Below are 26,032 nucleotides of genomic sequence, written 5' to 3' on the forward strand. Positions count from 1 at the left end.
AAGACCATACCCTCCTCGTTTTGTGGCTCGCATGTGCATTAAAAATAAGCTAAGAGGGAAGACCATACGTCATTTTTTTTTAAACCTATGATACCAAAGCATTACTGGCATCGAGGCAAGCGCGCGTCAAGATTCGACTGCTCCAACACACACATATTGCCTTTCGCATGCATTTCACCTGTCAGTAGCAGTGCATGCATTTACCACTAGGCCAGAGTAACGGCAATTACGTGTTATAGCTCAGTTCAGTGAGTCCTTCCATTTCGTCCTTGGTGCTGAGCTACTTTTGGGTCAGGTGCATGGGCTGTTCTTTTCCAAAATATTGCAGATGTTTTACTGTATAATTACATATGTTATTGGTTTTTAGCTTGTGTATTAGCTTGTGTATTTGAGTGACTGAAAATATTACTCGCAGGTCCTTGGGACTCCCACTCGCGAGGAGATTAAATGCATGAATGCTAATTATCCAGAGTTGAAGTTTCCACAAATACAGGCCCACCCTTGGCAGAAGGTTGCTATTGGCAACTGTTATATCTCCAATTTACTCCTTTCGCATCACTGTAGAAAGTGACGTGTTTGTTTTCTCAGCTTTTCCACAGGCGAGCACCTGCAGAGGCGATAGATCTTCTCTGAAGAATTCTCCAGTACTCACCGAGTCTTCGCTGCACTGCTGTAAGTTAGATACATTTGTACATAGCTTGGTCTAGAGCTAAATTGCTAATTGATACTTGCATTCATATTTCTTTTCTATTCTATAAGTTACAAAGCAACACAGTTCGGAAAATATATCAGAACTCAATAGGTCTTGATCTTATCTTTAGCTCCGTAGGTGAAAAGATCAATTAAAAAAAAATTAAAATACAAATTATTTATTGCTAAAAATTTCGATCTAAAATGTTAATTATTAAGCCCGAGATTCCTATCAGAGAAAACTGCTAGCTGATCTGCGAGGCAGAGTGCTAGTGTGAAACAGGATTATGCGCAAGTACAAAGACCCTCGTCAGATTTGTGTGCAGAATATGTGCAGTTTCCAATACAATAAAGAATGCCTTTTATCTCACAGTAAACAAAGAATTAAGAGATGGACAGACTTCTATGTGTTCGAGATTCACTCGGCTAAAGGGATACAAGCCATTATTACAATAAACTAGAGTTCTGATGCGATAATAAACTAGAGTTCTGATGCGATAATGCCTCGTATGTTGGCCTGAGATTAATAAAAAACAGAAGTCGTCATAGCACTAACCATTTGTTAATTGTAGAAACTTCTTGTAATACAAAAGATATAGAGAATATGATATTCTGAATAATTGAATTTAATAGTTGAATCTATTAAGTGATTATTAAGTTATTGAGTGAAAATCAGACTTACTGGGTAAATACTGTTGTGGGTGAAGCGATTATTGTAAATAGAGTACAGAATGGAGGATAATTCAACGGTAAGTTTTATACCTTGTCTTCTGTGGTACTGGTGCAGGTGCAGATGAAAGGAGCTGAACCAGCGCTCTCTCCATTTCTGCTCACCAAGAACGACATGAGAGCCGCAACAGCCCTGTTTGCAACCAAGACATTCAAAGTTGCTAGTTAATGAATTTGGGAAAACTAAATAAAATGTCGATCTGCATTACCTTGCATAGTGCCAAAGATGGAGAAATAGTCACCGTAGAAGGAGCGTTGTCTTCTGTGGTGCTGGTGCAAGTGCAGATGAAAGGAGCTGAACCAGCGCTCTCTCCATTTCTGCTCACCAAGAACGACATGAGAGCCGCAACAGCCCTGTAATGAATTTGGGAAAAATGGTTAAACTTACGAATATTAATTAACAGTCAATACTGAAAGCGTTTTAAGGGAGAGTCCACCTGCTCTGAGGGACTCCATGGAGGCTCTGTGTACACATGCAGCCATGTCGAATGGTAGCGGTGAAATCCAGTCGCGATAGCTTAGAGGTTGCAGGAATAAGCTTTGGATTCAAGCTGTGGACGATGAACCAAATGTAAAGCACGAGTAAGAGGTAAGAAAGACAGCATCTGTTCTGCATGCAGAGTGACACGTTCAGCCTCCTCATATAGCTCAAATGCAGCTCAAATGCAATAAGAACATGAAATGCCTCAGATTTAATGCCAGCATTAGTTCAAACCCGTTAACGGTTAGCCAGAATGCAGGAGGCTTAAATTGGTTTTTAAGCTATGGTCGGGCCTCTTCCGCCTCGGGAAGAGGCCAAATAAGATGGCGAAGGATGGCGAAAGAGTGAGTGCTTTAGAAACTTAGGATATCCGCGCTCTAACCGCCGTATAACAGAGAAGCAAAGGGGTCAACTAATGCTAAGTCGGGGTCCCTGCGATTACTATAGTCCCTGCCGGATGCCAGATGGCAGGGACTAATAAGAGTAATCTCTCCCCCTTTTTTTTTAATTTTACTTACCGAAGAAAAACAACTCCATAAAAATTCTAAAATATCGATTATTCATAAATCATTAAAGTAAAAATGGAATAAAGTTGAATAATTATAATTTAACTAATTTTTTTATATCATTTTAAAATTAATTTAATAAACTTCATAATTCGTTATATAACTAATTAAAAAAAATTAATTGTCTGTTAACTATAAAATCTGACACTCAATGGGAAGTATCAATTTTTTAAGACTGTCCATTTTAACCCAGGATCAAGGTAAGCATCAAAATTTTCAGACACTAATTTTAGTGGTTTTTTAACCCCAAAGATTATTTAGTGGGTGTGAAAACATTGAATAGTTTGAATCTTCCCGGTATATCACATTTCTGTATAAAAGGGGTTGGACTAATGTCATTTAGACTATTAGACTATTAGGACTTTCTCAGTGGTTTTATGGTTAGTCCTCAAAGCTGCTTCTAGGTCTTCATCCTCCTAAAACCGCACCAAAACCCCACAAAAAGCCAGAAATTCTCAGAAACTAGCAGTTGGAAAACAATGGCGGCTCTGTTGCGGCAAGCCAGGCCTGTGGTAAGAACCATGATGTGGATCCCCGCAAGGGGTTTCGCAGCTTTCGTGGGAACAGATGTCGTGAAGGTAGCCCCCGATGTGAAGTTGCAGAAGGCTAGGACATGGGATGAAGGCGTCAGTTCCCAGTTCTCAACCACTCCATTGTCCGATCTCTTTGGTGTAAGATGGATGGTCATTAAGCATTTTTATTGAAATCGGATATTTTCTCAATTGGAAGATCAATTGGCATTTTGTGGTTGTGTTTGCAGGGAAAGAAAGTGGTCATATTCGGGCTGCCAGTAAGTCTCTCTGTTTATTAGTTGAAATATTTTAGAGGCAAGAGGTGATTACTGTGATTTTTGGCAATGCCAAGTTTTGCAAAATAACGGTGAATTGATTGCAGGGTGCTTTCACTGGGGTATGCTCGGCTCAGCACGTGCCAAGCTATTTGAAAAATGCTGAGAAATTCAAGGAGAAGGGAGTGGATTCCATTGTCTGTGTTTCTGTCAATGATCCATATGTTATGAATGGGTGGGCAGAGAAGCTGCAAGCAAAAGAAGCTGTAAGCTCTTTTCTTATTTAGATCTTCATTTCTCTTTAATCCTTAAATATAAATCATTCGATAGATCCACAAACGAGTATTGTGAAAACTAGAATATGGGATTCCTCGAAAGGGTGGATTCGGACTGCTAGTTATTTTACAGAGGCAGATATATAGTCTGTGGAGAATACTATAAACTGTTTGTCAACAATTAATCTGATGCCGCATTAGTGGAAGTAAACCTGGGTGCTTGATTTTTGAAGCAAACCCCTTTTGTTGGGGAGGGCATCAAACTATCAAAGTCATCTATACAAGATTTTCTTTACAGCCAGGCTACTAAGAGACATGATGTGATGCTAAGTCACATGGGTTTGGTTTGAATCCAGATTGGGCAACGATTAAGTTCGGTTCGAATTTGAATTTTCTTGATGAGGTGCATCATAAGGTTCACCTATATACATTTTTCAGTATATAATTATATTAATTGGTGTTAGTATAATATTTTGTTTTTAATAATTTAATAAGAATGAAAAATCCAATAAAAATCCCAAATTTGCCTTCAGGTTCGCTTTTAGGTTCAAATTTGACTTAAGCTTTGCCCTTTAGGTTCAAATACGACTTGAGGTTCGACAAATCTAACCAAACTTGAGAATTTTTTTAGGTTCACCAAATTTTGCACCTCAAGATTGAAGTTCGACCAACCTTGTGACATAGGTGTAGGCTGGATTTTTGACGCTTGTGCAGTTGAGGTCTTTGGTTATGTTCATGATGGTCAGCTTATTCTTAGGGTTTAGCATATGGGTTTAGCATATGGCTTAATGGTTTAGTGTCTCTATGACTTTGCTTTGATGTAATTAATACTACATGTACTTATGGTGGTAGTGGACTAGACCATTCATTATCTTCTTACTAAGTTTTAATTATCTCACATAGGGGTTAGCATATAACTTAATGGTCTCTATGACTTTGCTTTGATGCAATTAATACTACATGTGCTTATGGTGGTAGTGGACAAGACACTTCATTATCTCCTCACTAAGTTTTAATTTTCTCACATATTAGGGATTTTTCTTTATTCACCATTCATCATTGTATCTTCTAGGTGAAAGAGAGCATGAGAGTCTTGGAGGTGGATAGAGAGTTCACTCCCTTCGCTTGCTATGGGCAAGGGAGGCAGTTTGTATTTACTTTCTATATTTTGTTGATTAATAATGGAGGATCTACATTTTGTGAATGGCGTCTCCTTTGCTCATGTGCTTGGTTCATTGTGTTAAACTACTCGATAACTTTGAGAAGCAATAACTATTATTGTCATGGAATTGGTTGTTTCTATCCTCTATGGTTGGATGATGGGAATAGTACGAGGGAGGGACCCTTATGGAGAATTCGTGGTTAGAGTTTTTGTTTGTTTGTTTGCTTTTTCTTTGTTTTGTAGTTTATGGAGTGGAGGCCTACATTTCAAGGAGTTGTGGGGTGGAATCTTTTGCTACATTGTAAGGAACAAAAAACCCCTTTAGATTCAAGTGCGTAATTGATGTATGGCATTTATTGTTAGCATTATATGCATGCATTTGCACTCTAGATATATCTAAAGTAAGTCGGTCTATTGGGGTTAGTTTGAGTGAAGTTTTGCTTAATTTCAGGGCAAATTACTCACCATTATGCAAATCTAAAGAGATCTTAGGTACATTTGTGGGTATTTTCTTGTGAATATGTTGTTTGAGGTATTTTGTAGGATTCTTGTTGCTACCTTTTCAAGTCTTAAGTTTCATGGTACTGTCTTATGGTGATTTACAAGTATTATTAGCTAAATAACTGCCTTGGGCATGATGTTTGTTGATTGTTGGACTATATTTGGGCTTTCATTTGCATTCTCATTTTGTTAGATGTCTTGAGGGAAATATTCTGCGTAGATCCCCTTGATAAGGAGGGTTGCATGTTCGAACTTTGACATTTGCATGCTTTTCTTTTGGTATGGTATTTTTAAACTTTTGGATGGATTGTATGTCAAATTTGAGTTCAAAGTGGGGATTCTAGTGGTTTACAATGTGAAAAGGTAGTATGCTAGGTGCTCGGGTTGTATACAACAATGGATTTCACTAAATATGACTACTAGGAAAACAATCCATAACCCTAGCCAATGTGGCCACTTGAGGCAACATGTTAGTGCAAAAGAAAAAAATTGTACATAAAAGTTTTTTTTCATAATTGATCATCAACAAATGACCCTCCATGCTCCCTCCTTAAATAGAGATCATTGACCAATTGGGTGCTAAACCACAAATTAATAGCTGTTAGTATCTAGGAGAATATGAGCTGTTGGATCACTTTGTATGTAGAACATATTGTGATTGTTATATTACATATCTACAAATGCATATTGATACATACTAAAGAAACACACTTTTACCTAAAGACACATTAGACTAGTGTTGTAGGAACCATCCCTCCCTTGCAAATCAAAACCTGGAATCATGTCTCATGTGGAACCATGGGCGAATCATGGTTTTGTTGAAAAGCCACACTTCCTAAACTTTCAAAACCATGATGGTTTTGTTCGCGGTCTCAACACGGTTTTGCCATGGTTCCTGAGCAATATTGGAACCCCACTCGCACGGTTCTACGGGTCACTTTTAATTTTTATATTTTTTTTTGGAATTTTAGAATTGCTATGTGAGGAACCATACTTCCTAGACACTCCAAAGGTGCTCCCATGATGCTCCCTAGACGTTTCCTTGATGCTCCCTAATGGTAATGTTAAAATCTTAAAGTAAAAGTGACATTCTCCTTTTATCTTTCATTTTTGTCCTTTTACTTAAATATTTAACATTACCATGAAATGACTCAGGATGTTTGAGAGTGGTTCCAATCTCATCGAACTTCATATGGAGAAAATAGAATTTCATATCCCAGTGAAAATTTAGTAGACTTAACAGTTGTTAGGATTTCATGATAAAGGGGATTGTGGCATTTCATTAGATTATATCATGTATGAGGGCATGTGATTGGCATTTAATCAAGAGCACCAAGCCCTATATGTACCCCAATGCCGGTGGCGTTGATTGTTGAACTCCTTTGTCATGGCCTTAGAAAAAATGTACCCTTCAATCAAGTCAAAATCATTGATCAACCATGTTAAGCCTTTTCTACCATATTTTAAGACTTGGATTATGTAGTTTGATCAAAATTGGGCAATGTTGACTAATATCCCTAGAGAATTGAGGTAGAGGTAAAGACTAGGCGAGGAGAAAATCTAGATTCTAGATGGTTGATGTTTGAATAATAATTATTCATGTACAATGGATGCCATTTCTATCTTGATTTGTGTGCAATATGCATGCTTTGATATATTCCTGCAATTAATTTGGCATTCAGGATATATCATATATATGTTTTTTGAATATATATAATAGACGCTTCGCTTTTGAGAATTTTTGGAAAATGACGCTTTCGATGCTTCGCTTCCAAAAAACGCACTCGCTTCGTCCCTACTTCGTGCAACATTGCATTAGACCAAGTCGATATTAATTGACTTCTAAGTGTCTAAATATCCTAACAAACAAAAAGAAGTGTCCTTGCTCGCAAGGAGACGTAATAAGCATGAATATGTTTTGTAATTCAACTTTTTATCTTGCTTGTAAAGGGAGTGCTTATTTTATTTAAGTTGTGCTATAGCATGTGTTGTCACAAGTGGCATTCTAAGAAAAGTCAGTTTGTAAAGATTTGTGGAGAAGGCATAGTAACATTATAGGCTTCAGAGATATGACAACTATCATGGTGGTGTTCCACTGAGGGGTTAGTGCAAGATATATAGAAGCAAACTTTCCTATCTTATTAGGAGCATTTGTTCAACCATATGCTTATCTTATCAAGCCCCGTCAATCGTAAATTTTATTTGGGATTTAGTTCCACAAAAGGAGGCAAAAATTAAGTATGCCAAGAGGAGATAAAAGGACAAGATTAGGTATTCCAAAGAGGTTGCAATTTTTTGTAACCATCATAGGGCCACTATATCTACAGAAGATCAAGGAATCAACTAGAGGATTTGCCACCTAATTCGTAAATTTTATGTTTCTCGTAGTTTATGTATATTTGTCTAGTCTATCAAGTATTTTTCCTCTGATTTTGAGTGAACTCGTGGATGACTTTGTTCATGTTATGAACATTAATTTTGGAGACTTCCTTCTGGTATTTTCTTTATAAGTTTATAACTGCTTTTGAATATAATGCCAAGCAATGATTTAGTTCGAATACATGCTATTCCTCTATGTACTGTGTTGTCTTTTTTGATGTTTTTTAGTGGGGCATTTATCATTAAATTCTTTACAATTGGGTATAGTATATACTAATGCTTGTTTAGTAATAAAGAATGTTTTTCTTTTAAATCAAGGTTATCCAAACTTTATAGTTGTTTCCAAATTGTGGGATTCATTTGAAGATTGCCCAATATGTTTTCTTGCATACTATTAGACTCATTTGAATATGCCCCATACAATTTTTTTTCTCTATTAGGAATGGTAAGGATTGCTACCCACATTAGCATTTTTGATATGTATGTGTATGCCCCATACAATTTTTTTTCTCTATTAGGAATGGTAAGGATTGCTACCCACATTAGCATTTTTGATATGTATGTGTATTCTTTAGTCTCAAAGACCACCATGCCATTCTCATTGGTACTTGAGGCATGCATAATCTTTTGAATTCTTTTGCTTCTTCAATCCAATTAGCTTTATGTGTTTTTAATGTGGGATAAAAATGCCCAATGGAAAGGCCCTGGTCTGAAGATTTAGATAGAGTTGTGGTATTTGGTTTACATTATTCCTCCAACATCCTGTGACCTTGGGGTCCAAATGTGACCAATAGGGTAGCACTCAACTTACCCACATTTCTCTATATTGGCAACAATGGGTTGTTATGTGGGGAGGTTGAGGTTTGCCTTCCCCACCAATGTATCGATTCAAATTACCATGTAGTAACGATGCTTGGGGACCACATGTGGGGACTGGGATGCTTCAATAGACCATTTACATGTGTTGACCTAGGTTGTCATTGATGTCAATATGGCAATATTCTAGATACTAGAGAATGACATGAAGCCAAGGGGAAGCCGAGCAGATCCATGAAGAGACAGGAGCAAGGCCATCAAGATAACCAAGCCAGAGGAGCCACATTGGAGCAAGAGGAGCCATACTGAAGGAGCATTGCATGTAATACATGCCCAAGAAGAACTAAGAGGAGCTACAGGAGGAGCCACACACATATATAAGGAGCATTGCATGTAATACATGCCCAAGAAGAACTAAGAGGAGCTACAGGAGGAGCCACACACATATATATATGTGTGTGGCTCCTCCTGTAGCTCCTCTTAGTTCTTCTTGGGCATGTATTACATGCAATGCTCCTTCAGTATATATATATATATATATATATATATATATATATATGCCAAAACAGAGTTAGCGGAGCTACAGGAGCAAACAGAGCAAGCAGAACAGAGCATATATATATGCCAAAGAAGAACAGAGCAAACAGAGGACGAAAACAGAACCATCGGGAGCTATCGGAGCAACAATGCCAAAGGAAGAACTATTGGAGGAGTAGAGCTATCGCATATGCCAAGAGTAAGGTGCATAAGCGGAGGAGCATATAAACAGAGTTAAAACAACGGAGCAATATATATATATATATATATATATATAAACAAAGTTAAAGGAGCGGAGTATATTGATGCGATAATACACGGACCTGAATGTAACATTATAACACTGCCCTATTGTTATATTGCATCCGCCTATCGCAAAGTTCAAAAGGGTTGTCACCCCCGAAACCCTCTGATTGCGATAATATATGCGCGGACCCATGGGACCATTGCAATACGTTGCAATTTAATATCGCGTCCGCCGCGTTGGGATTATGTATCGCAAGTGGTTCAGGCCCTGCCACATTAAAACCTTCGATTGCAATAAAGTATGTGGACCTGTTGCGACATTGTAATATGACTTAATATATTATCACACCCGTCGCATATCGCAAGTCGTAAAGCCTTGCCACATTGGAAGCGCCCACTGCGATAAGGTTGTGGACCCGACAGGTATTTTAACTATGGTTTAATACCATATCGCATCTGGTCCATCGGAGCAGGGGAATCGGCCATTGGCCATCAGCTATGCAATAGGGCATGACTTATTAAAGACCTTCAGGAATGCGCGATTGCGATTGTGACGTGGCGTATGGGACCTCCCTGTTAGTACAGCCGCTCCAATGAAATCCTTCGAAAAATATAAAAGTAGAGTGTATAAATATTATTATTGAAAAAGGCCTTCTCTGGTATAGTTTAATATGCAACATTCTCTTTGTGTTTTGGCCGCTCTTCCTCTTGAACGTGTCCATGGAATATCGACGTTTGGAGGCAGAAATACACTACGGAATGCTCCCTATAGTTCAGGTGGTTGAACTAATGTTGATGGCGATTGCGATTAGGACGTGGCAGGTCCATTAAACGAAACAATCCCTGTGTATGCCTGCTATCATGAGAAAACAGGAGCGCTGTTACAGTTTTTTGAATATGTATCCTTTGCGTATGACTCGGTCCTTGCTTTTTGAATCAACATGTCTTAGAAGTGTTGGTGAAGCACGAAGAGATAAAGGAAACCACAAATACCAAAGAGGAAGCCACAATGACCAAGGGGGGAAGCCAAAAGATCAAGCGAGTCAGAGGAAACGGAAGCGACTGAGGAGGAAGCTGATAGGATAAGCGAGCGTTGAGGAAGCTAAAGGGCCAACGAAGAGAGGAAACCATGAGACAGAGGCATGGGGAATGAATAAAACAGGTAAAACAGAGAACAAGAATGCTGTGGAAAATAAGCTGGAAAAGACAGAGGCAGCGAGAGGATCCAACAGAACAGAAAGAGGGCCGAAGGGCCAACAGGACAGCAGACAGTCGAAGGGGAGAAGTAGCCAGCAGAGAACATAATCTTGAACAAGAAGTTGTTCTTTATGCAGATCTTAGTGCAGCTAACAGTAGACTGACTTAAGCTGTATGAAGACATTATCAGAGAGCATGAAGACTATTGGAGACTATGTGTGGGTAGTGTGCAGAGTTGTAAAGACTTCTTCATAAGAACACTGGCTGTCATTGATGCTGTAGCATGGAGACTACAGTGAAGCTATAAATAGACAGAACTCAATAGAGAAGAGTTCTGAGAGCAGAACATTACTATCAAATGTGCCTTGACAAGATTGGGTCGGAACCCTTGGGGCTGGTGCCTCAGAAGCAAGAAGGATAGGAGTCCTTGGGGCTGGTGCCTCAGAAGCAAGAAGGATAGGAGTCCTTGGGGCTGGTGCCTCAGAAGTAAGAAGGATTGGAGTCCTTGGGGTTGATGCCTCAGAAGTAGGAAGGATAGGAGTCTTTGGGACTGGTGTCTTAGGAACTGGAAGGATTGAAGTCCTTGGGAGTTGGTGCTCCTAAGTCCAAGATTGGTGTCTTGGCGAAATAGAGTTGGTGCTCTAGAGGTTGGAGCCTCACCAAAGTCCGAGTTGGAGCTTGGCAATTGATTGCGACCACTTATATGTTGTATCTATTTTACTGCAAAGATTATATTAATAAAAGCATTTATTATTGTTGTTCATCTTGTGTTCTGAATATAAATGGTTTAACTGGTAAAACACTAGTCGGGAAAAGAAAAACTGATTCACTCCCCTCTCAGTATTTCCAACAATTGGTATCAGAGTAGGTTCCTTCATTCAAAGCCTAACAACTTGAAGGTTGATATTTAGAACACAAATGGCGAAGTCAAGGAAGAAAGTCTCCAATCCTCCCAAGGATGTGTCTCCCTCTACTACTAAGATAGAAGACAATCAATTTGAGGAGGCTCCAAGGTTCAATGGGAACTTTAATATATGGGAAGCAAGAATGAGAAATTTCTTACAGACTCAAGGCATTGAAATCTGGAAATCTGTGATTGATGGTAGCAGGATGGATAGAGAATCCAAGGACTACAATGCAAAAGCAATAAGGGCAATCTTTAATGGGCTACCTGATTCTATAAAGAACAATCTAGGAAAATATTCATCAGCAAAGGGTATATGGGACAAATTTCATGACCTTCATTCAAAAGGAGCATTGACCATGACCATCAGTCAAGAAGATGATGGAAATCAAGAAGGAAATCCAGAACCCATCATAGAAGCTGAAAATGAGAATGAAGACATCAAGGTTGAAGTAGACCTAGAAGATGAAGAGAATGAAAAAGATTTTGTAGAAGATTTCCTCGCTCAACTTATGACTGCTATGGAAGAGATTAACAATTTGAAAAAGGAAAATGAGAAACTTAAGAAGATAGCTCTAGATGGTGACCAAGATCAAACAAGGAAGAAAGTTGACCTCATCAAGCTTCAAGTACAAGAAAGGGATGAAGAGCTTGCCAAGCTTGAGAAGGAATTTCATCAAAGCAAAAGAAAGCATCATGAAGAAGTCATATCCATGACAAATCAATTGAATAAAGCAAAGAAGCAGAACCTTGTCAAGTCAAGTTGAACAAAGGCACAAGAGCTTGAACAAACTTGAAGAAGAGATTGGTTAGTACAAGGTAGAGGTCTCCTCTCTCAAGTCTCAACTACAAGAAGCAAGGAAACAAGCACAAGGAGTTGAAAAGACCATGGAAGCATTGGAAATCATAGAAGGACAGGTTGATGAAGCAGGAAAGGAAAGAAACACCATGATCTATCAGCTGAAAGCAAAGAATGAAGAAATCTTCAAATTAAAGTCTAACATCAAGCTTCTTAAGGCTGAAACATGTAAAGCTACAAGAATCAAGGAAGAAATGGGGAGCAGTCAAGCAAAGAATGAAGAAATCTTTAAAATGAAGTCAGATATCATCTCCCTTAAAATAGAGCAGATGAAGCTATTCGTATCAAGGAAGAAACTGAGGAACAACTTGCTAAGAAGAATAATGAGTGTGAAATATTGGAAGAAGAGATTGTCTTCCTTAGAAAAAAGGTTGAAGGGATGAACAAAATCTTGAAGAGCTCTCAAGCCTTGGATGCCATGCTCAGCTATCACAGATGTCCATTTGATAAATCAGGTCTCGGGTATGCAGGGGAATCCTCAAACAAGAATGAAAATGCTTTAAACAAAAGAGATGTGAAGAAGCCAGAAAGAAATGGTGATGCACCCAGTTCCAGCAAAGGCAACTGGTTATCATCAAAGGATCTCAAGGCAGAAAGGCTTCAGAAGTACATCAAGGAAACCTCCATCTCCCAGGTACCAAAGTTCATTTTTTGGTTATTGTTATTCTTGTACAAACTTTGGTCACATGGCAAAAGACTGTAAAGCATATCATAAAGATAGATGTTATAGATATTATAGTCCCCAACAATATCCAAGAAACAATTTTGCAGGAAGAAATCATGAATTCTTATTCATGAACAATGTAGAATGCTTCAAGTGTCATAACATTGGTCATATGGCATGTGATTGTAACTTAACATGGGCTCTTACACAAGCTAGAACCATGCAAAAGAAGAAAGTTACACAAGTATGGAGAAGAAAGCAAATACAATCCAAAAGTCCCTTGAGCTCTCCAGCCAACAACATATGTCATTGGCCTGAATTTTGACAATATAAGCATTTGATGGGAAGACTCTACCAAAAGGAGATGATGCATACAGTTAGGGGGAGGCTATAATTCTTGATCACTATTGCAGAAGCTATTAGTGAAAAGGGTCCTGATGAAATCCTTGTTGAGCTATATTAACAATCATTCTTTGATGAAGATCATGTCTCAGGAGTACTCCATTGAAGAATAAGATCCGACAGATACATCTGGAATGAAGATTGAAATAAGAGAAGCTGGTAGCATATAACAAAACTGAAGCATTGCATGAAGATGCAAATCAGCAATTGGATTTAAAAGACAGGCATAGACTGGATATCTGAATTTGCTAGGGAAATAACATGCAGAGATGTGTGCAAGAACACAAGGACAAGATGGCTCATAGAAAGGAGAGTGTGGTGCAGTCAAATATAACTTATGCTTAGACTGGTCACTGAGAAAATATAGCAATAGTAAGGCACAACCTCTCACAAGGACAAGATGGCTTATAGAAAGGAGAGTGTGGTGCAGTCAAATATAACTTATGCTAAGACTAGTCACTTAGAAAATATAGCAACAGTAAGGCATAACCTCTCACCATTTCACCCAAATGAAATGATGTTGAACACTGGATGGCAGTGATTTAAAGAGAAGCACAAGAGACACAAAGAAACTCAGATTTGATGAAAGATGGCAAGAAAGACAATCTCAGTGGCATTTTTCTCTAGATTCGGACTATGAAGGTCTCTCAATTCTGCTTGTGGAGACAACAATATGAATTGAAGCATAAAAGCTTGGACTTGGACACTTGGTGTATAGCTATTTGAAATCTGATTGTAAGCATTTGAAGTAGAAGCCATGATAAGGTAGTTCTGAGACATGAAGAGGGAATAATGTGCAAATTGATGATAAAGCATCAATCCTTCTATCTTGAGTAAAAAGAGGAAGGGCACTATGACAGGGGGAGTCACAGACCCATGAAGATCTACCATTCATGAAGAACAGAAGCAGTTTGATAGGGGGTGTCCCAGATCACTCCTTTGCCATTGATGTCAAAGGGGGAGAGAAGAAGAATATTGCCATCAATAACAAAGGGGGAGATTGTTGACCTAGGTTGTCATTGATGTCAATATGGCAATATTCTAGATACTAGAGAATGACATGAAGCCAAGGGGAAGCCGAGCAGATCCATGAAGAGACAAGAGCAAGGCCATCAAGATAACCAAGCCAGAGGAGCCACATTGGAGCAAGAGGAGCCATATTGAAGGAGCATTGCATGTAATACATGCCCAAGAAGAACCAAGAGGAGCTAAAGGAGGAGCCACATAGATATATATATATATATATATGCCAAAACAGAGTTAGCGGAGCTACAGGAGCAAATAGAGCAAGCAGAATAGAGCACATATATATGCCATATATATGCCAAGAGGAACAGAGCAAACAGAGGACGAAAATAGAACCATCAGGAGCTATCAGAGCAACAATGCCAAAGGAAGAACTATCAGAGGAGTAGAGCTATTGCATATGCCAAGAGTAAGGTGCATAAGCGGAGGAGCATATAAACAGAGTTAAAACAATGGAGCAATATATATATAAACAAAGTTAAAGGAGCGAAGTATATTGATGCGATAATACACGGACCCGAATGTAACATTATATCGCTACCCTATTGTTATATCGCATCCGCCTATCGCAAAGTTCACAAGGGTTGTCACCCCGAAACCCTTCGATTGCGATAATATATGTGCAGACCCATGGGACCATTGCAATACGTTGCAATTTAATATTGCGTTCGCCACGTCGGGATTATGTATCGCAAGTGGTTAAGGCCCTGCCACATTAAAACCTTCGATTGCGATAAAGAATGTGGACCCGCTGCGACATTGTAATATGACTTAATATATTATCGCATCCGTCGCATATCGCAAGCCGTAAAGCCTTGCCACATTGGAAGCGCCGACTGCGATAAGGCTGTGGACCCGACGGGTATATTAACTATGGTTTAATACCATATCGCATCCGGTCCATCGGAGCAGGGGAATCGGCCATCGGCCATCGGCTATGCAATAGGGCATGACTTATTAAAGACCTTCAGGAATGCGCGATTGCGATTGCGATTGTGACGTGGCGTATGGGACCTCCCTGTCAGTATAGCTGCTCCAATGAAATCCTTCGAAAAATATAAAAGTCGAGTGTATAAATATTATTATTGAAAAAGGCCTTCTCTGGTATAGTTTTGTTTTAATATGCAACATTCTCTTTGTATTTCGGCTGCTCTTCCTCTTGAACGTGTCTGTGGAGTATTGGCGTTTGGAGTCAGAAATACACTACGGAATGCTCCCTATAGTTCAGGAGGCTGAACTAATGTCGATGGCGATTGCGATCAGGACGTGGCAGGTCCGTTAAATGAAACAGTCCCTGTGTATGCCTGCTATCATGAGAAAAAAGGAGCGCTGTTACAGTTTTTGGAATATGTGTCCTCTGCGTATGACTCGGTCCTTGCTTTTTGAATCAACGTGTCTCAGAAGTGCTGGTGAAGCACGAAGAGACAAAGGAAACCACAGAGACCAAAGAGGAAGCCACAACGACCAAGGAGGGAAGCCAAAAGATCAAGCGAGTCAGAGGAAACGGAAGCGACCGAGGAGGAAGCTGATAGGATAAGCAAGCATTGAGGAAGCTAAAGGGCTAGCGAAGAGAGGAAACCGTGAGACAGAGGCATGGGGAACGAATAAAACAGTTAAAACAGAGAACATGAATGTTGTTGAAGGCTGTTGAACGTTGTGGAAAATAAGCTGGAGGAGATAGAGGCAGCGAGAGGATCCAACAGAACAGAAAGAGGGCTGAAGGGCCAACAGGACAGCAGACAGTCGAAGGGGTGAAGTAGCCAACAGAGAACATAAGTTTGAATAGGAAGTTGTTCTTTATGCAGAGCTTAGTGCAGCTAACAGTAGACTGACTAAAGCTGTGTGAAGACATTATCAGAGAGCATGAAGGCTATTGGAGACTGTGTGGGTAGTGTGCAGAGTTGTAAAGACTTCTTCATAAGAATACTGGCTGTCATTGATGCTGTAGCATGGAGACTATAGTGAAGCTATAAATTGATAGAACTCAGTAGAGAAGAGTTCTGAGAGCAGAACATTACTATCAAACGTGCCTTGACAAGATTGGGTCGGAACCCTTGGGGCTGGTGCCTTAGAAGCAAGAAGGATAGGAGTCCTTGGGGTTGGTGCCTCAGAAGTAAGAAGGATTGGAGTCCTTGGGGCTGGTGCCTCAGAAGCAAGAAGGATAGGAGTCCTTGGGGCTGGTGCCTCAGAAGCAAGAAGGATAGGAGTCCTTGGGGCTGGTGCCTCAGAAGTAAGAAGGATTGGAGTCCTTGGGGTTGATGCCTCAGAAGTAGGAAGGATAGGAGTCTTTGGGACTGGTGTCTCAGGAAATGGAAGGATTGAAGTCCTTGGGAGTTGGTGCTCCTAAGTCCAAGATTGGTGTCTTGGCAAAATAGAGTTGGTGCTCTGGAGGTTGGAGCCTCACCAAAGTCCGAGTTGGAGCTTGGCAACTGATTGCAACCACTTATATATTGTATCTATTTTACTGCAAAGATTATATTAATAAAAGCATTTATTATTGTTGTTCATCTTGTGTTCTGAATATAAATGGTTTAACTGGTAAAACACTAGTCGGGAAAAGAAATACTGATTCACCCCCCCCTCTCAGTATTTCCAACAACATGAATGCTTCCTATATTGTTGAGCCTTTAATTCATTGTGCCACGTAGAGAACTACAACACCAATTAACATGTGGCTCATTTTATCGAAATTTGGGTAACAAGATGTTGGAGGAATAACGTAACTCAAATACCACAACTTTATGTATACCTTCAGACCATGGCCTTTCCATTGGTTACCTTTATATCACATTGTAGACACATAAAGTTGAAACATGAACAAAATCATCCACAAGTTCTTAAACACTTATAGGAAAAGTTCTTAATGGACTAGAGAAATATACATAAAGTGAGAAATAGAAAATGTCCAAATTATGTGGCAAATCCTTTTGTTGGTTCCTTGATCTTCCATAAATATAGTGGCCTTGTGGACTCTTGAGCAACGCAGCCTCTAGGTTGCAAAAAACTCCAACTCCTTCAGATTGCCTAATATTGTTGCTTTATCTCCTCTTGACATACTAAATTTTTGCCTCCTTTTGTAGAACTAAATCCCAAAATAGAATTTATAGTTGAGGGGGCTTGATAAGATAGGCATATGGTTCAATGGATGCTCCTAATAAGATAGGAAAGTTTGGTTTTATATATCTTGCACTAACGCCTCATTGGAACACCATTTTGATGGCTGTCGTATCTCTTAGGCCTATAATGTTGTTATGCTTTCTCTGCAAATCTTCACAAACCAACATTTATAGCTTCTTAGAATGACACTTGTTAGAGCACATGTTACCTTTATAGGGTAGCTTAATAACATAAGCACTCCTTTTTATGAGGAATATAAAATGATGAATCACAAAACATATACATGCTTATTAAGTCTCCTTGTAGGTAAGGACACTTCCTTTTTGTTTGTTAGGATATTTAGATAGTTAGGGGTTAGGTAAGATCAACTTGGTCTAATTTCTCTTTAGGTAAAAGTGTGTTTTTAGAGTATTTATTTAGTGTGCATTTGTAGTTATGTAATTATGTAATTCAGTGGTCACGATATGTTTTAGACATAGATTGATTCGATGATTCATATTCTCTTCGATATTAAGGACTATTGATTCATGGCTTAACAGCTGATTGGTTCGTGATCTCTATTTAAAGAGAAGGGAGGGTCATTTCTTGATGACCAATTATGAGAAACTCTCTTATGTAGAAAGTTTTCTTTTGTAGTAATATATTGCCTCAAGTGGCCATGTTGGTTGGGGCTGTGCACTGTTTCCCTCATTGAGGATGTTTCTATGGTCTAGAGGTTTAGATTGGGTTGTAGTATCTAGATTGCATTATTACTGTAGCATATTACCCTGCAATCACTAAAATCGGGTATTAAAGTGTTAAATTTCCATGAAACTCTGCAACTACTTAGACGAATATCTGAAAACTGAAATCTAGTTTACTTTGACCAAGATACAATGTCTCTTAACAATTTATAAGCAACAGAATAAAAACACAGATAAAAACACATCACACAAATTGACACACTTTTCTCAAGAAATCCAATAGGGAAAACCTGCTTGCTTGATGTGGCTATTTTATAGATTGTCTTGGAGCGGTTGAATCTATTACAAAGCAATCTGTCTCTCTTTGAGAAAGCATTATGCTTCTCACACAAATCTCAACTAATACAATTGACCTTGGCCTCCCTTGATCACTAATTGATCTCGGTTCCTGCACACAATTGATCCTCTATTGCCTCCTTGACTTGCTCTGCAAATTCACCTATCTCTTGCTTTATCCTCCTGCTCCTTTCTTGTGTACTTGGTAGCCCTATTCCTTGCGCAAATTCCCTATTTCTTAGGGCACTTCAGGTCCTATTTTTCAGCGCACTTGTGCCCTATTTATTAGCACACTTTTTGCCTCCTATTCTTTAGGACCAAACTCCTATTCTTTGTGTGCAACCAACTCCTAAATCCTAGTGCACTTGTGCCTCCTATTTCTTAGGACACAATTCCTACGCTCTCCACAATCAATGCTCCTCTCACAAACTCGTGAGTTGTCTTGTCACAGATAAAATTGTGCACAATACTTTTGAATTTACTTGTGCCTTCGTCCTTCCTTTATAGATTCGATCCATGCCAAATTAGGTTAGTTCAAATTTAGAACTCGAGTTGTGACAGCGAGTTAATTGAGAGTGTTACTCCCTCTCCTTCCAATCATCACTGGAGTTGTTAACTCGTGCTTTCTCTAATCAACACTTGAGATCTAACTCGCTCTTCCTTCAATCAAGACTGAAGACCCAACTTGTTTTGATTGAACTTGATTTGCCAACCAATCCTGTAGTCAAATTGATGAAGGCTTCCACTTAATTGAAGCTCCAACGCTATGCGTGAACTTGTGGTGATTATTCCCATAAACTGGAAATTAAATCACCACAATTGAAGTCTATCTTATGAGCTCGCACTTAAACTGGGAGAAGGACAAATCGAGGTCTTCACTGGCTAAGGCACAAGCTAGAAGACCTTGCTCACTACATTTTCAACACTCCCTCTTAGGTACATCTGGAAGAACCTCTTCCACCTGGAGTTGTCTCCAACACTACCGTGTTCTCCGCTGCTGCAACTGCTCCCGCTGAACTAGAAGACTTCCCTGCTTCCTGTTGTGGAATTTGATCTGAAGACCTATTCTTTCCAACCATGCTCTGCGAGTTTATCACCTTAGTCTTAAATGCCATGTACCCCGTGTCTTTGTGTGGCTGCTTACTATGGCTGAAGGTGGTACTAGGAGGTCCAACTCTCTTTTGATTCCCCCTAAACAACTCCTTTGCCCACTTGGCTTGAGCTCTCCCTATACTGGGAGTTGGCTACCTCCACTCGCCCTTGGCTCTACTCCTCATCATCGTGTTGGTCGGCCCAACTACTAACTAGTCGAGGCTCAAATTGGGATTCTGGCTGAAGCTCCATCTTGAGTAGCTTCTTCTCAGGTAATCTAACTTGCTCTTGCTCTAAGGACTCTCTCAGAGCCCCGCTCTCCTTAACCATCACTTCTCTACTTTGCGCACTTGCTACTCAAGGCTACGCCTATCTCTACTTGGAACTTGTAGAGATTCTTTATCCTCACACCTATCTACTTCTTATATCTAGAAGCTAAGTGTTGGAGGTAAGCCTTACCTCTGCTAAAGATGGCATCATAACCCTTATCCTCTAGTGTAGCAACAAAAACAAGATTATGATTGAGGCATGTAACATAGAGGACATCTCTAAGATGAAGAGGATTACTTGACTCCTTCTAAAAACTAACAATATCAACTCCTCTAGTCCCATACATGCCATCATCTCCTAGCTCAATCTGAAACTCCATGTCCGTTTCCTTCAGGTGGCTAAAATACTTCTTGTTCCTGGCCATGTGGAAGGATGCTCCCGAATCAATATACCATACATCGCTGTCTGTTGAGCTTGCCATGCAAGTTATCAATGAGAAATTTTTCTCGAACTGGGCAGAAAACGCATCTACCTCCGTTGATGCAGCTACATGATCCTTACTGGACTCCTTCTGATTAGGACACTTAGTGGCATGGTGTCCAAACTCATGGCAATGGAAGCACTTGATCTTGCTCATATCCTTCTCCTTCTTCTTGCCCCTTAGATTGGGCTCAGCCTCTCCTTGGCCTTTCCTACCTTGGCTCTGCTACCTTTGCCTGCCAGGGCAAAGTTCTTCTCGTCCTCTACTGGAGCTTCTCTACTAGTTCTTGTGCTTCTCCAAATCTCTTCTTGAATGCAGTCAGTCCATAACCTTTCCCAACTGGGAAAATTTTCTTGCCACTCACTACATCCTGGAAACTATACCAAGACTTATGGAGTCCAAGAAGCGCAAGACTCACAAGGTTTTGTTATGCTATTGTCTTTCCCACACCACCTAGCTCATCTCGAACCGGAGTGAACTTTGAAAGATAAGTAATAATGGGCTCTCCTTTGCTCATCTGAATACTTCTTAGCTTCTCCTTGAGAGCAAGCTTCTTGGCATCACTGGAAGCTTGATACAAATCTAAGATGGTTCTCATATGTTGTCTTCTTCTCATGGAGATGAGGGATAATATGGTCTCTGATCCCCTCAAGAATGATCTTTCTCGCCTTGGTGTCATTCTTGTTATGCGGGCCCAACTGTTGGGGATTGGTAGGTGGTACTATTTGATTCTTCACAAATTGCAACACCCCACTATCTTCCAACACCACTGATATCCGCTCTTTCCATGCACAAATTCGAGGCTCCCTCTAAACTGTGATTTGACCTTAGCCCTTGGAACGCCATACTGCTATCCAAAGAACTGCTCTTCTATCTTCATTGCTTTACTCTGCTTTGCTCTTGACTGATTTGCGCTCTTCACTACTTGATCAACTTGGTGTTGGTCTTTGTACTGATCTCTACTCTGATACCATGTTAAACTTTCCATGAAACTCTGCAACCACTTAGATAAATATCTGAAAAATGAAATCTAGTTTACTTTCACCAAGATATAGAGTCTCTTAACAATTCTTAAGCAACGGAATCAAAACACAGAGATAAAAACACAACATACAAATTGACATAGTTTTCTCAGGAAACCCAACAGGGAAAACTTGCTTGCTTGATGTGGTTATTTTATTGATTGTCTTGGAGCAATTGAATCTATTATAAAGCAATCTGTCTCTCTTTGAGAAAGCGTTATGCTTCTCACACAAATTTGAGCTAATACAATTGATCTTGGCCTCCCTTGATCACTACTTGATCTCAGTTCCTGCACACAATTGATCCTCTGCTGCCTCCTTCACTTGCTCTGTAAATTCACCGATCTCCTACTCAATCTTCTTGCTCCTTTCTTACGCATTGGGCAACTCTATTCCTTGTGCATATTCCCTATTTCTTAGCGCACTTTAGGTCCTATTTTTCAGCGCACTTGTGCCCTATTTCTTAGCGCACTTTCTACCTCCTATTCTTTAGGACCCAACTCCTATTCTCTGTTCACATCCAACTCCTAAATCCTAGCGCACTTGTGCCTCCTATTTCTTACGACACAATTCCTCCGCTCTCCACAATCAAGGCTCTTCTCACAAACTCGTGAGCTGTCTTGTTACACAAACCTTATGCACAAAACTTTTGAATTTACTTGTGCCTTCGTCCTTCCTTTATAGATTCGATCCATGCTAAATTAGGCTAGTTCAAATTTAGAACTCAAGTTGTGATAACAAGTTAATTGAGAGTGTTACTCTCCCTCCTTCCAATCATCACTAGAGTTGTTAACTCGTGCTTTCTTCAATCAACACTGGAGATCTAACTCACTCTTCCTTCAATCAAGATTGATGACCCAACTCATTCTAACTGAACTTGATTTGCCAACCAATCTTGTAGTCAAACTGATGAAGACTTCCACTTAACTGAAGCTCCAACACTAAGCATGAACTCGTGATGATTATTCCCATAAACTGGAAATTAACTCACCACAACTGAAGTCTATCCTATGAGCTCGCACTCAAACTGGGAGAAGGACAAATCAAGGTCTTCACTGGCTAAGGCACAAGTTAGAATACCTTGCTCGCTACATTTTCAACATAAAATATGCATGAGAGGAATGTTACCTTTATAGGGTAGCTTAATAACATAAGCACTCCTTTTATGAGGAACATAAAATGATGGATCATAAAACATATTCATGCTTATTAGGTCTCCTTGCAGGTAGGGACACTCCCTTTTGTTTGTTAGGATATTTAGATAATTAGGAGTTTGTTAAGATCAACTTGGCCTAATGTGTCTTTAGGTAAAAGTGAGTTTTTTAGTGTATTTATTTAGTATGCACTTGTAGTTATGTAATTCAATGGTCATGATATATTCTAGACATAGATTGATTCAATGATTCATATTCTCCTCAATATTTAGGACTACTGATCCGTGACTTAACAGTCGATTGGTCTATGATCTCTATTTAAAGAGAAGGGAGGTTCATTTGTTGATGATCGCCATATAGCCAATTTTCTTATAGGAGAACTCCGCTTCATAATAAAATCCTAGGATATTCATGATTTTTTGAAATACGTCGTTTGACCAATACTATGGGGGGAGGGCTGGAAGCCTGACCCATACTAGAACCATCGAGAGCCGTTTAGAGTGAGCATCAAAATCCACTGTCCATTTTTTAAAGAAGAGGGCCCGGGAACCCCACTACCAACACCATTGAAGAAGCTTATCAACATCCTCCCTTGAGTGTGTGATCCATCCTAACTAACCCTTTGCCAAGATAATACATCTTGGCAAGTAACCTAAAACCAGAGCGAAATGATGGAGTTGCAGAGGAGAGTTGGGGGCGGGGATCACAGACGAGGAGAGTGATTGGCGAAGGGCGCAGGGGTTGAGGGAGGGGCAGGTGGAGGAAGGCAGAAAGGAGACACATGTTGTGTTGATAAAATGAGCCGCTAACTCTGAGAGAGTGATCTAGTAGTACGATGATGTCAAATTCTAGATATGTTAGGGGTGGGAAAATCATGGAGGAAGACCAAATTTGAAACCGGGTGGAGAAGGTAAACAAGGGGGGTTGTTGATACTAAGGAGGCCACACTATCAAGACAGACTTTGATGTGGAGAAGGGTTGACCACGACAAACGGCAGGAGGGAATCATGGAGAGAGCTTGACTTAGTTGCGAAGGAGAGGCGGGGGATTGCAGATGAGGAGAGTGACTAAGGAAGGGCATGAAGGTTGAGGGAGGGGCAGGTGGAGGAAAGCGGAGAGGGGACGCATATTGTGTCAAGAAAAGGAGCTGTAGACTCTGAGAGAGTATTTTGGTAGTACAACGATGTTAGAGATGTGAGGGGTGGGAAAACCAGGGAGGAAGACCAAATTTGAAAGCCATTGTAAGGGTCTTTAAAGTAGTTGATTTGATCCGTTTCCATTATGATTCAGGAGAGGATCAGGGCCTGTAGGCCCTATGCTTGATCAACAGAACCTAGAACCATAAAAATCCTATACTGCAAAACCCCTCCAGCCATCTCATAGCCTTCAACATTTACAATATTTAGTGCTCCCTGGCATCCATTTTTCATATAAACCCATAGATCCACATATATAAAATTTATAATTATTGTGGGCCACTCATATCCCTTTGTTCTTTATCTCCCATTTGGCATGATCTCAACCATTTGATGCGACATTGGGTCTCGCTTCTATTCTTGAGCCCTGCACTTGGCACATGGTTATTGAATGATGTGAATGGGGGTGGGGGGAATCCCATCTCTAACCATTCCTCTCTAGTGCATGTATCCCTACAAATGGTCTATATCTATTGTGGAGGATAAAGTTTATTTTTGTTAACACTTTCTCTAACCTCCACAAATTGCTTTCCACCTTTGGGACATGTGTCACCTCAATAGTGATTATGGAGCCAAAACTCGATTTTCGAAAAACACCTTGTACGCCTTTCCATTGCGGAGCCAAAACATAGGTTTAAAAAACCACCTCTTATTTCTCTACAAACCACTTACCATTATTTCCCAAGCAATCTTAATACCATAGACCTAGAACTTGCCTTGAGGCTGCCACTTGTGCACATGGACAACACCTGGTGGAACCTTGCAACTTTCATGTCACCCTTCCAATACACGTAACTAGTACAGGTTCCACGTATTTTTTGTACCCCATCTAGAATGGGAAAATTTTGCAAATTTTATAATCTATGTATTTCCTCCATAGGGTTTGTCATCACAAAATCAAGCATCTTAGTGCAAAGCTTTCACAAGGTGCTATGACTAGTGGAACATCGAAAGTTATACCATTGTCACCTAGGCAACAACATCACTATTTTTAGTGAAGGATGGATTCTATAGAAGGGGGAGGCTTCCCTAACAGCATTAAGGAATCCCTAGGCAAGACATAATTAAGTCTAAGACCCAACACCACCAAGTATGTTTAGAAAGTTAAGGATTAGGTGGTTATTGAAGGTAAATTCCATATTTGAGTGGATGAGGAACTAAGGCTCTTTAGAAGGCTTATCATGTCAATATATAATGCAAGATGATCCCCAAACACTACCAACATAGAGAATACTATTACCTGTTGCAAAATTTGAAATACAATGATAAATTGTAGCAGTAAGTGATTCAGCCCTTTATATAAATAATAAACTAGTAAAAATAGGGCTTAGATGATGGATAAAATTAGGGTTTTGAATAACAACAATTGTAAAATTTTAAATGCATATAACTATTAACAACCTAGAAACCCTAGATGTCCAAACCTGATTGGGCTCAAAATAAAATCAGCAATTGTAATTTAGGGTTTTAGTATGATTTCCAAGTCAAACACATGCATAAACACAGAAATGTTCTAGTCTTTTGTGGCTGAAAAAGAAATTATTGTTGTTATAAACCCCAACTTTACCCCAAAAGAATAAAGTAAAAGTTAAATTTTGGATTTTATGATTGACTATTGGGAGAACTCTAGTGCTTATTTTTTGGGCATATGCGGTCAACCAAGGACTCCCTTGGGAGAACGTAAGTGAATCTAGGGTGATATTTAGGTACGGCCACCACTCACCCTAGAAGATTCACCTAGTATCTTACAAAATTCAAGGAATTCAAGGGAAAATCTCCATTAAAATTTTTCTGAGGGTTTAAGAGAAAGAATATATCCAAGAGTAATATAAAAAGAATTCACCCTCACCACTAGATAAGTACATTTGCACTTAATGATCATTCATAATAAATCCAACAAGATTTAGAGAGACTACTTACTCAAGAAATCATGTGCATCCATAAACCCTAACCATGGAAATCCATGAAAGTTGCAAGACCATCCATGATAGTATTTCCACAAGAAGTTGCTTTAGTCATCCTTCCATAACCTTTTAGATAATAGAGAAGAAAAGTAGACACATAGTGATATCTCTACACAAGTAGCAATGATTTACAAGTGAGAAGTGCTTCTCTTATTTATATGAGAGATCTAGCACTTCGTCATCCACTAGAAGCTTTTAAAACATAAAATAAGCTTTTATCTCTTACAAACCCTAGAGATGAAGCAAAACCACAAAATATCCATGTTACAATAATGGATAGGTCTTAAGACCCCTAACAATGCCTCATAAATGAAGAATGATGCTCAAAATATCAAGTTGTCATTTCAAATGTGTGCTTAGAGGCCACACATGTGGCATAAATCATCTTGAAAGGTGGAAAACTCACTCCAAGTGATGTGTAGGGGCTCCAAAAGTTGCAACGTTTCATCGTGAAGGGTCACATCAAGCTCCAAAAGGTATGAAGTCATCGTCAAAG

General features: G+C 39.6%; 1 protein-coding gene across 1 annotated transcript in view; it reads left to right on the forward strand.

Annotated features, from left to right (window-relative positions):
- Positions 1-2,800: 2,800 nt before the first annotated feature.
- Positions 2,801-26,032, forward strand: part of PRXIIF (peroxiredoxin IIF) — a 72,548-nt gene continuing 49,316 nt past the window's right edge. Inside the window, exons 1-3 of the mRNA XM_089372364.1 lie at positions 2,801-3,137; positions 3,227-3,256; positions 3,361-3,519. Coding sequence (XP_089228490.1) covers positions 2,946-3,137; positions 3,227-3,256; positions 3,361-3,519 — 381 coding nt within the window. The 5' untranslated portion in view covers positions 2,801-2,945. The remainder of the gene's footprint in view (positions 3,138-3,226; positions 3,257-3,360; positions 3,520-26,032) is intronic.

The sequence above is a fragment of the Pinus tabuliformis genome, chromosome 8 (assembly GCF_031772625.1).
Source record: "Pinus tabuliformis cultivar Carrire ecotype Pingquan chromosome 8, CPIR1, whole genome shotgun sequence".
Lineage (NCBI taxonomy): Eukaryota > Viridiplantae > Streptophyta > Pinopsida > Pinales > Pinaceae > Pinus > Pinus tabuliformis.